Source organism: Chionomys nivalis, chromosome 9 (assembly GCF_950005125.1).
Source record: "Chionomys nivalis chromosome 9, mChiNiv1.1, whole genome shotgun sequence".
Lineage (NCBI taxonomy): Eukaryota > Metazoa > Chordata > Mammalia > Rodentia > Cricetidae > Chionomys > Chionomys nivalis.
Window position 1 is genome coordinate 9,637,086 of NC_080094.1, and position 16,384 is coordinate 9,653,469.

Genomic DNA, 16,384 nt, shown 5'->3' on the forward strand with positions numbered 1-16,384 from the left:
CTCTATCCTGCCTTGCCATAGGCCAAAGCAGCTTTATTTATCAACCAATGAGAACAATACATATTCACAGCATATAGGATCCCACAGCACTAAACTTTTTTTTGAATTCTTGAAGCAAGCCTAGAATCACCAGGAAGTGATTCCCTGGTCTCATTGTCATGCAAAAAACAAACAAAAAAAAAACAAAAAAAAACACAGGGGGATGTCTTTGCCTTGTAGTATTTGCTAAAAAAAAAAAAAAAAATCCTGAATTTGCATAAGGCCTTTGTAAGTCTAACGTTTCAAGTTGTGTCTTCACTGACAGTTACCTTAATGTAAAAGATTACAAGTCATTGTTAAACATTAGAGAATCCATTTTAGGATGGGAATTTCCCCCCCCCCCCCTTTGTCCCTGTCTGAGACTCCAGCGAGAGTCACCTGGGGCATATCTCTGCTCTGTACATGCCCGGACCACAGTTCCAGCACATCTGGGTGGCACCCAAACATGTGTGGCCTCAGCAAGTTCCCTGGGAGAGTGTGAGGCATCCACGCAGGCAGGACCACCTGTGGCGTGATCAAGATGCAAACACAAAATGAAAATTCCAGTGTGCCTTGCTCTCCTCCAGCTGTGTCCCTCGGGGCCCAGCAGGAAAGAGAAGCCACTCAGAGAGTGGCAGTCGTCAGAAGACTGAGAACTGAGAGCTAGTGACAAGAATGGAAAAGTCAAGAACAATGTGTTGATGTGAAGGGTAAATGAAACCTGGAAGCCACTGCCCTCTCTCCCCTGGAAAGCAGGGGCGGGAGAAGAGGGGGAACAAAAGGGAAGGGTGGTGATTTCAGAGTGAGTCACCTGGCAGAGATGAGGCCACTGTGGACCACGAGGGGACCCATCCTGGACTACAGGGGGGACACGGCCACGGAGACCAGATAAAGGGATGATAGAGGATCAATCCTCAGACTTCTCCATTCTCCCCATTAGACAGACACAGCAGGAAGCCAGAAGCCTGGAAAGCAGAGATAAACATGGGTTCCCTGAGATGCAGAACAGAGGTCACCCACCCAGCTGCCCCCCAGACGTGGTCAACCGAGATTGTACCTTAGACGGCTATTTGGCCACACTAGCCATCACTGTTAGCCTTTGTTTAGAAGAACATGGGGAGTGTAAAAACAGCAGCTATTTTACCGGCTGAGCCATCTCAGCAGTTAAGAGTCCTGGCTACTCTTTCAGAGGACCCAGATTCGATTCCTAGCACCCACACAGTGGCTCACAACCATCTGTAATTCCAGCTCCAGGAACTCTGACACTGAAGCTGCCTTCTGGACTCCTTGGGCACCAGGCATGCATGTAGCACAGACAGGCATGCAGGCAAAACACACACACACACACACACATATATATAATCAAATTTAGTTAAAAGTGGAAAACAACAACTGTTATCAACTTTAAATGGACTCTGGCGCTCCTGTGCTGTCCTATAGTGGTTCTGCTCTTTACTGAGAAGGGAAACAATACTTCCCCAGAACAAAGGTTTGCTTCCTTAGTTATTACGTCAGTTGACGTTCTCATTGCTGTGACTGAATGCCTCACGAAGCAACTTCCAGAAGATTGCTTCTCTCAGGATTTCAGAGGGTTTACTGTCTGTCACGGTGGAGAAGGCACTGTAGGTGTGCTCTGTTGTGTTCTTTCCATGGTAGCAGGACTATGGAAGCCTGGGCTGTGTTGTACCATCTGAGAGGTCTGCCCCCAGTGGTCTACTTCTTCCAACTGGGCCTCATTTTCCAGAGGGTCCACAATCTCCCAAAATAACAATACTAGTCAGAACCAAACTGAGGACCAAACACTCAAAATGTGAGTGAAGAGGAGAGGGGAAACAGGCTGGAAGAACTTCCGATTCAAACCACTGCAATCAACCTTCCAAGGCAGTCTTCACAATGTGTGTTCACACCTTCATTCATCTTCCAAGGCAGCCTTTACACTGTGTGTTCACACCTTCATTCACCTTCAAAAACAGCCTTCACACTGTGTGTTCACACCTTCATTCACCTTCAAAAATAGCCTTCATGCTGTGTGTTCACACCTTCATTCACTTTCCAAGACAGCCTTTACACTGTGTGTTCACACCTTCATTCACCTTCAAAAACAGCCTTTACACTGTGTGTTCACATCTTCATTCACCTTCCAAGGCAGTCTTCACACAGTGTGTTCTCACCTTCATTCACCTTCAAAAACAGCCTTTACACTGTGTGTTCACACCTTCATTCACCTTCCAAGGCAGCCTTCACACAGTGTGTTCACACCTTCATTCACCTTCCAAGGCAGCCTTCACACTGTGTGTTCACACCTTCATTCACCTTCCAAGGCAGTCTTCACACTGTGTATTCACTGTGGAGGCCCAAAAATGTGAGCCTATTTCCACCTTGTCTGAAGGTCAGAGTTTGTTCAAAGCTGTTGACAACAAGTGTGGCTACACATCCTGACCTAGGGTGTGGTTACTTGGTCCTTTTGACATTAAGATGGCCCATGCAGGTATATCCACGCCCCCACGCCCCCACACCCCCTGACCAAGAGTCAGGATATTCAAGCATACTTCTGCTCCTTCTTTTGAAATAGGAGGTTTGACCTTGGGAGTGGCAGCCTTCAGGATACTTGGCCTAGGGTGGGTTCAAGGCCTACTCAACAGAATGCTAATGAGTTGATGTCTCAAGTTTAGAAGCAAGTAGCTGTTCTAGTTGTCCTTTGCATCATGTTAAAGCTATCTTTTGTCTGTTTCCCCCTGTTGCATTGGGGTATAAAAGTATATGGAAAATTAAACACAGATGACTTTAGTATTTACTGAAACTCCCCCTCCCAATACTCTCCTGTTGTGGGATTTACCATTCCCAAATATTGTTTGTAAATGTTTCTTTACATTTAAAGGGGGATATGCCATAGAGATTTGCATTGGTATGGATCTTGGTTTATTAATACAAATTTAAGGTCAATTTTGTTATATGTATATGTATTTCTGATCTTGATTAAGGTGTGATTGTGTAGTTTATTTTAAAAATGTAATGTATAATTTAGAAATATAGGTTACTAGATAGTCATCATAATAGTCAAGATTGTAGTCATGTTAGTTATGTTTTCTACCCTAGTAAGTGGTATTTTTGTCCAAAATGGTCTTCAACAATTCACACCTTCATCCATTCACCTTCCAAAGAAGCCTTCATACTATATATTCACACCATCCAACCACCCATACTTTTCCACAAACCATGCAAGGTCACAGGCACCAGAGGAGAGGGAAGAAAATCAGCCAAATCTCCTACCTTGAATCCTTGAACATTGGCAGAACTGTGAACGGCCACCCTAGTATGGGCTGAATCAAACATATTGGAGGCTGGAGTGGCCAAGTTAGTGCAAAAACAGTGACAGTTAGAAAAAAGACACAGCTGGAAAAAGGTGCGAAATTCAAAAACCAGTGACATTACAAAGTCCAGTCACATCTGAGTTTCAGTTTACTGGCAGACAACACTGGGTTCCGGGGAAAGCCATAAACTGACACCAGCCAGGGAGGGCCAGCATCTAAAGGGATGTCCCCAACATTCTGAACATTAGATAAGATCACAAGATGTCCCCGATCCCGGGTCTCAATTATTCCTCTTTTGTCAAGACCCCTAGATAAATGTCAATCAATCGAGGTCCTGAACACTGGAAATCCCCTCACCCCAACTTCTACTGTGGTAAAAAACCTACTCTGCCCAGCCTTGAGACTCTCTGTTTTCAACCATTGCATTGAACAGACTGAGAGTCTAAGCTTTAGTTTGAATAAAGGCCCTTTGCTTTTACATATGAATACAGGCTCCGTGGTGGTTTTAAGAGGACCCCACAATCTCCTGGCAGAATGAGGATCCCAAGGAGAGCGAGGCGCAAAGGTGCAGGGTGGCCACAGAGCCCCCAGAGTGCCTAGGGTGAAGTGGTGGAATCTGGACCCGGGGTCTCAGGTCCCTCCTTGCGTCCCCGGGAGAGCACAATATGGGAACCGGGCTGGGCGCACCGGGCCAGCGCCCTCTAGGCAGCGGAAGTGGCGCGGACTGTACATCCGTCCCCGCCTCAGAGTTGGAAGCAGACAGGCAGGATTGGGGGCTTGTGCGGGGGAGAAAAATGCAAGAGTGAAGTCTTTGAAACATGTATGGCGACCCGGGGGCTCCCAGAAACGGCACCTCAGGTCTGAGGCCATGAACGCGAGCGGCGAGGGCGACAGCTTCTCAGGGTCGGTGCAAAGTAAGTGCTGGGTGGATGCAGCTAGTGCTGGCCGGGCGAGCAGGCCCCGGGTATCTGGGATCCGGGTGACGGCGCACCTTGCATACCCTCATCTCCGGCCCTGAGAGAGGCTGGGCTGGGAGCAGAACCCCTGTAACACCCCCGGGGAGGCATGGTCCGGGAAGGCCATGCCTTGCAGAGACCATCACCACCTTCCCCTCCCGCCTGGCAGAGTTTGGGGTGTAGCGGAAAAAAAAAGTGGGGTGACCCGGGCAGACAGGTAGTGAAACTTCTGCCTCGGTGGCTCAAGTCAGAGCACTGTGGACAGGTTTGTAAAGCTCTCCCCAGAACTCCGGGTGGGGGGGGGGGGACCAGGTTGTCGTGGCTTGCTCTGAGTTTCGTGTTCTCTATCATTCCTGGCTTTTATTTTACCCCCTATAAGTTCTTAGTATGTCCGTATGCCTTTGTTTCCCAAAGTATGGGCCAGGGACTGAACCGAGGCCACCACCTGGAGGGCCAGCATGTGTTTAAAACAAGGCGGCTGGGTCCGCCCCCCCAGGTCTCCGGGGGTGGGGCCAGAATCTGAGGTCTTCCCTGAAGCACCGGAAGTTTGAAAAGCCCTGGCCCCGGTTTGCAGACACCTGACCCAGTTTGCTAACTGCTGTTCTTAGAGCCATTGGTTCCCAAACTTGCCTGCATGTGCCCAACATGACGTATAAAACGGAGAGGTTTCACTGAACCCCAGTCCCCACCCCATCGTGTCTCAGTGTCTCCGGGTACCATGCACTTTAAAAGGGACGACCTCACCACGTGACCTAGTTTGGAGTTGGAATTGGGCCCCCTTACAGGCATTAGCCCTTTTCCTCTTTGGTGGCCCTAAGGAGAGACCTGTCTTGCCCTCCTCATTTTGCAGACTGAAAACCCAGGGCTAAAGTCAATGTTAATAGTGGCACTTTAAAGATGCTAAGAAAAGTCCCCGTAGTGACTTGCTCCTTTCGTGAGTACCAGAAGCATAACTTAGTACCGGAAACTGCTTCCTCCTGGACACTAATACTAGTCCACCTCGAAGACAACCTTAGCTGAGCAAATATGGCTTCATTCTCACCATTTCCCTAGTACTGGGGCTGTCCCTGTGGTCACCTGGCTGCAGCAGTGCAGAGGAGGAAGGCCTTGTTCCTGTCATCTGTTGATTTCTCAGGCATTCTGCAAGGTGACTTCTAAAGTGTCCCAACCCCCAGCATCAGTTTCCCTGGGACGTCTACCACAGGACACCTCAGGCAAACGCCTCGTCTTAGTCCTGAAGGAGACTCGACAGAAATAGCTTATAATTTTCAGAAAATTGCATGGTACGGGCACTGTGTTCTACAAATGTAGTCTTGCAATATTTAACTTGACTAGTTACAGCATTATTATATGATACATGGATACCATGGAGTGACATGTTCCCACTAAACAATTACATGTATAAAGAATTTTCATGCTTGGTATTATATAGGGGAAAGATTAGCTTCACAATACAGTGGGAAAAATGAATTTCTAAGCATAAATAGAAAATGTGTTTGTAATGTCCATGAGAGTACAAGTGGAAAATATTATGAGGGGTTTTTCTGCCAGTCCTTACTATTCCAGATTTTATTCTGTGTAAGTTTTATTATAATGCAAGAGAAAATTATTAAGTTTTTATTTCTGTTTTTAATTGTGTGTGTACATAGGAATGGGTATGTGGTTTTCAGAACCAGTGCTCGTGGAGGTCAGATTCCCCTGGAGCCAACGTTGCTGGTTGTGTGCTAACGAGTGTGGGTTCTGGGTTCTGAACTCAGATGCTCCATGAGCAGTAAAACTGCAGAGCCATCCCTACAACTCCGCAAAGGAAAAATTTAAGGATAAAAATTAAATTTCTCGTATTGAGACTTACTAATTAATTGTTATCTTGCCAGAAGAGGGCATCAGATTCCATTATCTAGATGGTTGTGAAACACCATGTGGGAATTGAACTCAGGACCTCTGGAAGAGCAGCCAGTGCTTTTTAACCACTGAGCCATCTCTCCAGCCCAATTGTTATCTTGTTTAACAAACGTTTATCTAGTGCTTTCTTTTGCTATTGTTCTGAGACAGGGTCTAGGTGTTTCAAACTGGCCAAGGCCCACGAGGAGTCTTAAGACCCAGCCCTCCAGCCTCCACCTCTCTAGTGGCTGAGATTGCATTACTGGCCTGTGTGCCTCCATCAACCACGCCATTTTTAAGGTGCTGGGGTTTGAACTTGGGGCCTCAGATATGCAAGGCGAGCCCTCTACCCACTGTACTGCATGTGAAGCTATATTACCTTCTAATATAGTATCAGGTACCATGCTAGTTGTTTTGAAGCTCTCAATACAGTTACTAACTCTCTCTCATTGCTATAAAAAAAAAAAAAAATGATGTCCCTGTTAGTTAAGAATGAATTTATTCTGCAAGTGGCAGAAACATGAACTATACCACCCCAATTGATCTATTCTGGGGTTGCATTCAGAGACCAGGGAAGTGGGAGCAAGAATCAGGGATTTTGGCATTTTCTTCATAGTTATAAAGTGTCTGCTGATATGTGAACATTGCATCTGCATCAGCATCTTTAGGAAGAGGAAGCCACAGCTAGCCTTGCTCCCTTTGTGATGTGTGTGCTGGAGGAGTCTGCACATCTGTCAGGGAGCACCATTGTGAACTAGTGGGTTTGTAGGTGATGAGATGTTTGGGACTGTGTGTTGTGATGGGGGAAGTTTCCATAGTGACCTTCCTATTGGGGCAGGACTTGGCCTCAGTCCCTGGGAAGGGCTAGGCAGTCCTACACATCAAATTAACTTTGTCTTTTAGTGGTTGTGTGTTTGTGGATACACTGGTATACATCCTTGTGTGTGCGCATATGTGGAGGCCAGAAGACAATCTCTGATGTTGTTCCTCAGGTACCATTCCTCGTGGTTTTGTTTATTTATTTATTTATTATGTATACAACATTCTGCCTCGATGTATGCCCGCCCGCCAGAGGAGGGCGCCGGATCTCAGTACAGATGGTTGTGAGCCACCATGTGGTTCCTGGGAATTGAACTCAGGACCTCTGGAAGAGCAGTCAGTGCTCTTAACCTCTGAGCCATTTCTCCAACCCCCATTCCTTGTGTTTTGAGACACTTGCCAAGTAGGCTTGGTTGGCCACCTAGCCAGCAAGCGTGGGGATCCCCCTGCCTCCTCCCCTGTGCTGAGAAACAAACTCACACCCCACACCCAGCTCTTTACACGGGCTCTGGGGTTTGGACTCGGGGCCTCATGCTTGCGGGGCAAGCCGTCTGCGGACTGTCTCCCCAGCTCTGAAAGAACTCCCTTGTAAAACACAAACCCCAAGCCCTCGGTGGTGCCCGTGAGCAGTGCTGCGTCACAGACCGTGGCTCCCATCTGGGGACACAGCTGCTACAACAGAATTTGGAGTAGGTTTCCAAGAAAGAAGGAAGGACATGACCATGTCAGCCTCCTGCCGTGACACTGGTCTGAAATTAATCTGTGATTTTTCCTTTGTCCCATGGAGTCCCCGGAGGCACCACGGTCCTGGTAGAGCTGACGCCAGACATCCACATCTGCGGTATCTGTAAGCAGCAGTTCAGCAACCTGGATGCCTTCGTAGCTCACAAGCAGAGCGGCTGCCAGCTGACCAGCACGCCGGTGACAGCCCCCAGCACGGTCCAGTTTGTGTCGGAGGAGACAGTGCCTGCTACCCAGACCACCACAAGGACCATCAGTTCGGAGACACAGACCATCACAGGTACAGCCGGGCGGGGGAGGGGAAGGATGGACAGAGGTGGCTGGCTGCACACACACACACACACCGTGGGCCCTGTTTGGATGGATGGCCTGCCCAGGTCCTAGCCCCTCAATCACCAACGCATTTTTTTTTTTTTTTTTTTTTTTGGTTTTTCAAGACAGGGTTTCTCTGTAGCTTTGGTGCCTGTCCTGGAACTAGCTCTTGTAGATCAGGCTGGCCTTGAACTCCCAGAGATCCGCCTGCCTCTGCCTTCCTAGTGCTGGGATTAAAGGCGTGCGCCACCACCGCCCGGCCAATGCATTATTTTTAACCAGCACTGCTGGGAAGGTTTGGAGGCTTTTAGGTTTAAACCGTGAGTGTGCATTGTGAGAAATGTCCCGTGTGTAAGTAGACAGACAAAGCCCAGGTTTCTAAGCCAAACCTCTTGGTACTGAGAAGCAGAAATCCGCAGATATTTGGGGTGGGTATGCACACGAGCCCTGCGTTGGCATTGTTTGTGTGATAGATGAGCGTAAAGAATGTCGGGGTCTTATCTTGGCTTGGTTTGGCTGGTTTTGGGGAGACACAGATGTTCGTTTAGAGATTAAAAAACAAAATAGCCAGGTGGTGGTGGCACATGCCTTTAATCCCAGCACTAGTGATGGAGGAGGGTCATCTGTCTATTTCTTACTTTCATTGGTTAATAAAGAAACTGCCTTGGCTTTTTGATAGGGCAGGATTTAGATAGGTAGAGTAGACAGAACAGAATGCTGGGAGAAAGAAAGCATAGTTGGTCAGACTGCCATGGAGCCAGCTGCCAGGTCAGACATGCTAAATCTTTCCTGGTAAGCCACCACACAGATTATTAGAAATGGGTTAGTCAAGATATGAGAGTTAGCCAGTAAGAGGCTAGAGATAATGGGCCAGGCAGTGTTTAAAATAATACAGTTTCCGTGTAATTATTTTGGGTAAAGCAGCGCCTTACAACACACTAGGGAGGTAGAAGCAGGCGGATCTCTGTGAGTTCAAGCGTGGTCTACAGAGTGAGTTCCAAGACAACAGGTACACAGAGAAACCCTGTCTAAACAACCAAAAAAAGTAAGGTACCACTCTCCGAGATGCTGGGTGCTCCGGGAATTAAATAATACATTTCTTGGTGATTGGACTGCCCTCCCCAGAGGGAGGGAATTATGAATGTAGCTGCAATGACGCTACTTATTTTTCTCTCCAGAAATACAGGGTCTAAAAATGAGACCTTGTGTTGAGAAAAAGTTTGCAGCTTACGCATATAAACAGCCTTCCTATATAAAGAACGTCTAAAAACCAACAAGAGCAGAGGACCAGAAGCCAGTGGGAAAGTCAGTAGAGGACAGCTGAAGGGTGTGATGAACACATGGGGGCGTGGTCCCTGAAGGAGGAGAGCAAAGCAGGCTAAAACCGGGCGTGCACGCTATGAGCATGCAAATTCCTACATCCTGGATAGTCCTGTGATAGCTTTCAGATTTTAACGCTTAAAATTTAAATCTCTGTTTTAAAATTTACCGGAACACTAGGCAGAAGAAATGGCCCAGAGGGTAAAGGCGCTGCTAACGGCCTGGGGACTTGAGTTTGATCTTGGCAAAAAGAAAGAGTGCTCTCCCAGGGTGGTCTTCTGACCTCCGTACATACACACTAGGGTGTGTGTACATGTGCCTACATAACGCACACACATAAATAAATGAGGAAGAACTAATTAATGGACTATACCTAAATACTTGTAATGGGTCAGTCTCTCGGTGTTTATCCTGTACAGCTTGATGGCAGATGAAGGGTGTTCATTACAGTTTTTACTGTGGACAAAGCCAGTTTTATGTGTGGCGTTCAGGAGAGAGGTGGGTAAAACCATGTCAGACACCATACAGTGCAAAGTGCCTGAGCCTCAGAAAGAGGGGCCGTGTCGGTGTGAGAGCAGGGCAGGTGTGTGCAAATCTAATTACACTGTTACAGGAAAGCAAAATCGATGAGAGCCTGGGGGGGGGGGCGTTAGGGCCTGGCACAGACTGTGGTAAACTGGAAAAACCACCCACAAAGCAGCTCTTCTTTGGGTCCAGCCAGTTCTGTGTTTTGATATTTTAGTTGCAAAAAGAGAGAGAGAGAGAGAGAGAGAGAGAGAGAGAGAGAGAGAGAGAGAGAGAGAGAGAGAGAGAGATGAATTTTCCTAATTAGGTTAAATTATGTTTATTTGTGCGTGTGTGCCAGCAACTTTAGAGTTGATTCTCTCTACCAGGTGAGCGCTGGGAATCGAACTCAGGTGGTCAGACTTGGCAGCAAACACCTTTACCAACTGAGCCATCTCAACAGCCCAAATGTTCTACTGGAGTGAGGGTCAGCCAGCTTCTCACTTTTATAAATTATTCGTGTGCTGTCTAAGATTTGAGACCTGAGGCTGGAGAGACAACTCAGTGGTTAAGAGCACTGGCTGCTCTTGCAGAGGACCAGGGTTCAGTTCTCAGCACCCACATGGCAGCTCAAAACGTCTGTAACTAGTTCTGGGGGATCAAGTTCCCTCCCCCTGACTCTGAGAGCATGTGCACATGCCTGAACATGGCACACATACTACACTCATGTCCATGCACATGCCTGAACATGGCACACATACTACACTCATGTCCATGCACATGCCTGAACATGGCACACATACTACACTCAGGTCCATGCACATGCCTGAACATGGCACACATACCACACTCAGGTCCATGCACATGCCTGATCATGGCACATACACTATACTCCAGCCCACACACGTGCCGAAAATGGCCCGCGTACTACACCCAGGCCCACACATACACACATAAAACCGTTTTGGACAATAAGCAGAATTTCTTGAGGTTTTTTGTTTGCTTGTTTTTGATTTTTCGGGACAGGGTTTCTCTGTAGCTATGGAACCAGTCCTGGAACTCAAAGATCCACCTGCCTCTGCCTCCCGAGTGCTGGGATTAAAGGCGCCTGCCACCACTGCCCGGCTTTCTTGAGTATTTTTAATGCTTCCAAAATATGTGTCTGGAGAGATTTTAGGATAGGATAATAAACTAACCCTTAAAGGAAGTAGTCAAGAAAATATGGAGACTAGAAACCACACAGTGCTCAGCACTCAGGAGGCAGAGGCAGGCAGATCTGAGTTTGAGGCCAGCCTGGTCCAGGACAACCAGGGCTGCTATACAGAGAAATCCTGCCCCCCCCCCCCAAAAAAAAAAAGAAAAGAAAGAAAGAGAAAGAAGTCGCTTTTCAGGTGGCCTGCTGCCACCTTCTTGGGTCTCAGCTAGATAAGGAGAAACTGCCTGTGGGGAAGAAATGGGTCCAGGAGAACCCACAGATCCAGGGCTGTCCTGGAATGAGTGCTTCGTCCTTTTCCTTATGGGCATCTCCCTGAAGAGAGCTGAGCTTCCTGACTGCAAACACAAAGCCCCAGGAAGAGTTATAAGACAAATTCCGAGGGATTCTGTTGCGTGGAAAGCTTTGAACCCCACTCTGCCCGAGGTGTTCACCACACTGACTTCTGAGCCTTTAGTTTCTCTACTGCTTCTGCTGGAAATGCCTTTCCCAGCTCTGCCCGGCTGATGGCAGCTGGTGACAGTCTACACACACGGCTCTGACCTCCTTCGCGCACACACCCTCCATATATACAGCCAGGGTGCACACATTTTTCCTTGCAGTTTTTCCAGTGAACCCCATTTCTTAGCACCCTAGAGCCCTGGCAGGTGGTGTCTCTGCCTAGAATTGCCACTCTGGTTTCAGGCCAGGCGTGGGGTTCTCTTGGTATCCAGCTTGGGGAGACATCTCCTGTCCAGAGACACCGAAGTCTCACATCCCACAACCATCTGATAGCTCTGACCACAGCTTCATGCCTGGGCTGGCACAGGAACTCTGTTGTTAATGGTCCACTAGAGGGCAGGGATGGCTGCTGGGGTCCGTGAGTCTAACAGATAAAGTGGCGACTGGCTGATGTGCCAACCTCAAGTGTCTGGCTCCCTCTGCCCAACTCAGCTGCCCCTCTCCAGACAACCAATCAGGATCCTGCTTGCCTTTCTGCCACATTCATCTGGACTCCCCTTTCACCCCCACCACCACTTTGGACTTAGCTGCTCCATTAGCTGTCAGTTCTGAGACAGGATTTCTGGGGTGGAGACTCCAGCGTCACTGAAGAAGCTCCCTGGGGGACCCACGGCTCTGGCAGGTTGGAGAGTCACTCACTTGACCCAAGGCCTCGGACCTTCCCATGTCAGTGACGATTTCTGATGGCTCCCATGCCCTCATTCTGAGATGGCCCTTGATGAAGCCAGACCTTCTCTCGACAGTTCCTTGCTGTCCAGGAGTCATGGAGCCACGTGGAAAATGACCGGTGGATTAGTAGCTTTCCATACCTCAGCTCTAACCCTCACAGCCACCCCAAGATAGGAAGAAAAAGGCCCATTCCCTAGACCAAAGAAAAACAACTGAGGCCAGAGCCAGCAAAATGGCTCTATAGGTAAAGGCACACCCACTGTCAAGCCTGACAACCTGAATTTAATCCTGTGGACCCACATGGTGGAAGGAAAAAAAAATTTCTACAGATTATCATCAGACCTCTCCATATGTGTGATAGCACACATACACATATAAATAAAATAGAATGGAAGGAGGGAGAAGGAAGGAAAGGAGAGGAGAGGAAAGGAAGAAGAAAGAAAAGAATGAAAATAAGACTCAGAGGTGAAGCCTCCCAGCTCATACTTGAGCAGATTCTTTTTGGCCTGTGACTCTGCCTCTGGACCACGTGGATCTCCTGTGATTAGCACCATCCTCAGAATGACCCCAGCTGTGCCTGGCTGTCCCCGCTGGGTTCCACTTGCCCACCCCCATGCTCCCATCTGCATCTAATCTTGACATTCAGAGAGCAGCACTGGCCACGAGAGGAAGAAAGAGCAGCCTCAGAATGAGAGAGAAGATGCTCGAATCATGACTCCAAGGTCTTGTAGCAGCATAGGCCCAAACCAATCCCTCGGAATGTGGTTGACAGTTGCGGGGCTGGGGCAGACTGAGGGGCCACAACATGAACTGTATTAAAGCATTGCAGCATTGGGAATGTTGAGAACCACTGTTATAGAACTTAGGGTCACCATCCCAGAGGTGACACTTCCCATGATGGGCTGTCCCGTCCCGTCATCCACTAATTAAGAAAATGCCCCGCTGGCTTGCCTTCAGCCCAATCTTATAGAAGCATTTTCTTAAGTGAGGCTCCCTTCTCTCTGATGACGCTAGCTTGTGTCAAGTTGACATAAAACTTGCCAGTACCACTGACCCCTGTCAGCTTGACACACAAACATTGCTTTTCCGTTAAAGCCTTTCCTTTATCGTTTATCCTCAAGATGACTCATTAATATTAATATCTCAATATAAAACATAAATAACTTCAAAAATTCAAACACATTAAAAGTTCAGTCTCTTTAAAAATCCCAACATTTTTAAATAAAAGTTCAAAGTCTTTCAGCTGTGGGCTCCTATAAAAATCAAACTTAAGCAGGGCAGTGGTGGCCCACATCTTTAATCCCAGCATTTAAAGAGGCAGAGGCCCAGGAGGCTGGAGGCAGGTGGATCTCTGAGCTCGAGGCCCACCTGGTCTCGGGAAAGAAAAAAAAAATCAAAATTAAGTTTCTTCAGGAGGGAAGAACCAGGGCACAGTTGCAATCTGCACAAAGCAAAACCAAACTCCAACAGTGTAAGAAACTCAGTGCCCAATTATCTGGGATCCACTCACCATCTTCTGGGCTCCTCCAAGGGGCTTGGGTCACTTCTCCAGCTCCGCCCCCTGCAGCACACACAGCTTGTCTTCTGGGCTCAGGCTGACTCCGCTCCACTGCTGCTGCTCTTCTTGGTGGCCATCCCGGGTACCAGCATCTCCAAACTGCTGGGGTCGCATGCTGTAGCAGGACCATGCTTTCACCAGTAGCCTTTCCTGAGCTCTTTTCAGGGACTCCAGCCCTGCCACACGGTGCCAAGCCTCAGCCGCTCTCCATGACCCCTGCACACCTTCGAAACCAACAGCACCTGCGTGACTCTTAAAGCTACCAAATTCAGCGGTCAGCACGAGGTATAACCTTGGCCGCTGTGGAACACAGCTTCTGTGTACTGACCCTGAGGGAACACTTCCTAGAAGTTCTTACCTCAGTGATGCTGATTTTTTTTTTTCTTTTTCTTTTTTTTTTTTTTTTTGGCTTTTTGAGACAGGATTTTTCTGTGTGGCCCTGGCTGTCCTGGAACTCACTTAGTAAACCAGACTGGCCTTGAACTCAGAGATCTACCTGCCTCTGTCTTCGGAGCTCAGGGATTAAGGCATATGCCATCCCCGCCCAGCTGATCTCTTCTTAATCACTGCTGGATTTGCAGCTCCAGCATCGAGTATCCCAGCAAAGCAAAGGTTTCGCTTTCCTTAATGGTTCTGGTCTCTTATCAATCCCAGCTGATTCTGCAGCCCTGCTAACCAGAACCACAAAATCATCCCACAAAAGGCCCGGTAAAGTCTTTGCTCCTCTCTGAAGCTTCACAAGCCAGACCCCCATCGTCTGCACTGCTCTCAACAGCCTTATCTTCCAAGCTCCTACGGAAGAGCCCGCTGCGCTCTCAATAATCAGTGCCTTTTCTAGCCACGAGCACACAGGCAAGTGGGCCGCTCAGAGAGACTGGGTGTCGAGATGGAACAGTGGGTGTCAGAACTCCACAGCTGACCTTCAGTGGCCAGACCTCCACGACAGTTCCCCACTGAGAAAAGGGGGAACTGAGCCTGGGTGTCATCTGTCGTAAATCAGTGACAGCGTCATGAAGACTCCAGAAAGGTGCCGGTGAGCGGACCTGGACTCTCGGGCAGAGATTAGAGTGTGTGTTTACAAATCGTGATAGCTGAAGAGGAGGTGTGTGCTGGGAGGTGATGGCTGCACACAGTTTATTTTAGCAGGATTTTTATTTATATGTCATTTATTTATGTGCACATATGTGTGCCTCTATGCATTTATACTGTGTGCAAACCCCTGGAAATGGAGTTACGAATGGTCGTGGGCCACCATGTGGCTGACGAAAACCAAACCCAGGTCCTCTGCCCAAGCAGCCAGTGTTCTTAACCACTGAGCCATCTCTGGCCCCCTCGTGATCTTCTTAAAGAGATCCCCTGGCCACTGTTGGGGTTCAGCTGAAACCATGCCTCCCCAGATGGTGTCAGGAGTGGAGGTGGAAGTGGACTCCATAAAGGTAATTGGGTTTTCCCGGTGAGGAACCCAGAATGGGATGCTGTTGGCACCTGAAGTGAAGGTGAGGACCTTGATAAGGAGGCATGACTCCAAGACAAAAACCAAGCCAGGCCAGCTACCCTTCAAGAAAACCATCCTAAGGAGGAGGAAACCACATGTTAAAATCAATGTCTAAGAGGCTGGAGGGGTTTCTCAGTGGTTAGAGCAGCACTTGCTGCTCTTGCAAAGGACTAGGGTTCAGTTCCCAGCACCCACATGGTGGTTCACAACCATCTGTAATTCTAACTCCAGGGGATCCAATGACCTGCAATGGTACCAGGCACAGACATACATGCAAGTAAAATACTCATGCACATAAAATACAAATAAATCTTTAACAGTGCTGGTTTTGGACACACACCGCTCTGTATTGCGACATCTTCTTAGATCCTTCCTGACTGTGACAGTTTCTCGGGTTTCATTTTCAATGACCTAGATGGTTTCTGAGGTGAAGTGTTTTGGTTTTTCAAGACAGTGTTTCTCTGTGTGTAAACCTGACTGTCCTGGAACACGCTCTATAGACCAGACTGGCCTCAAACACACAGAGATCCGCCTGCTTCTGCCTCCTGAGTGCTGGGACTGAAGGCCTGCGCCACCACCGCCCAGCTAAGGTGAAGTATTTTTACCAGCTGCCCTATGCTGGGATTTATCTGCTGTGTTTCTCATTTAGCTGGGCCTTTGGTCTTAGAAGAAAACGGCCTATGGCAAATAGAGCTAGGTTATGATGGCAGGTCTGAGTTGATTCAGATCAATATATTCTGGAAATAAAGTGTTAAAGATGGAACCTCTCCACATTGCCTGTCCCGGTGAACATAGATCACCTTCGCTTGGAACCAGGCCTCCCATGGGTAAATGCTAAAACCAAGAACATCATTCACAAAATGGGCACAAAAAATTATAAGCAGAAAAATTCAAGACTTCCTCCCTTATCTTTTTAATGATCTCATTCAGGATCTTTTTGTTTTCTTCTGTCTTTACTTTTTTTTTTTTTTTTTTTTTGGTTCTTTTACCTCTAAATTGCAGTGAGATGTCATGGATGCCCGAGTTTTGAGAGAAGTCCTGGATTTTTAGGACTCTCAGACTCTTAGGAGAGTGCCTTGGACATCT

At 48.0% G+C, this 16,384-nt stretch overlaps 1 protein-coding gene across 2 annotated transcripts in view; it reads left to right on the top strand.

Moving 5' to 3' along the window:
* Nucleotides 1–4,076: 4,076 nt before the first annotated feature.
* Zfp64 (ZFP64 zinc finger protein) overlaps nt 4,077–16,384 on the top strand; it is a 56,372-nt gene continuing 44,064 nt past the window's right edge. For both annotated transcript variants that reach the window (XM_057781821.1, XM_057781820.1), the window contains exons 1-2: nt 4,077–4,243; nt 7,773–8,006. In XM_057781821.1, coding sequence (XP_057637804.1) covers nt 4,198–4,243; nt 7,773–8,006 — 280 coding nt within the window. In that variant the 5' untranslated portion in view covers nt 4,077–4,197. The remainder of the gene's footprint in view (nt 4,244–7,772; nt 8,007–16,384) is intronic.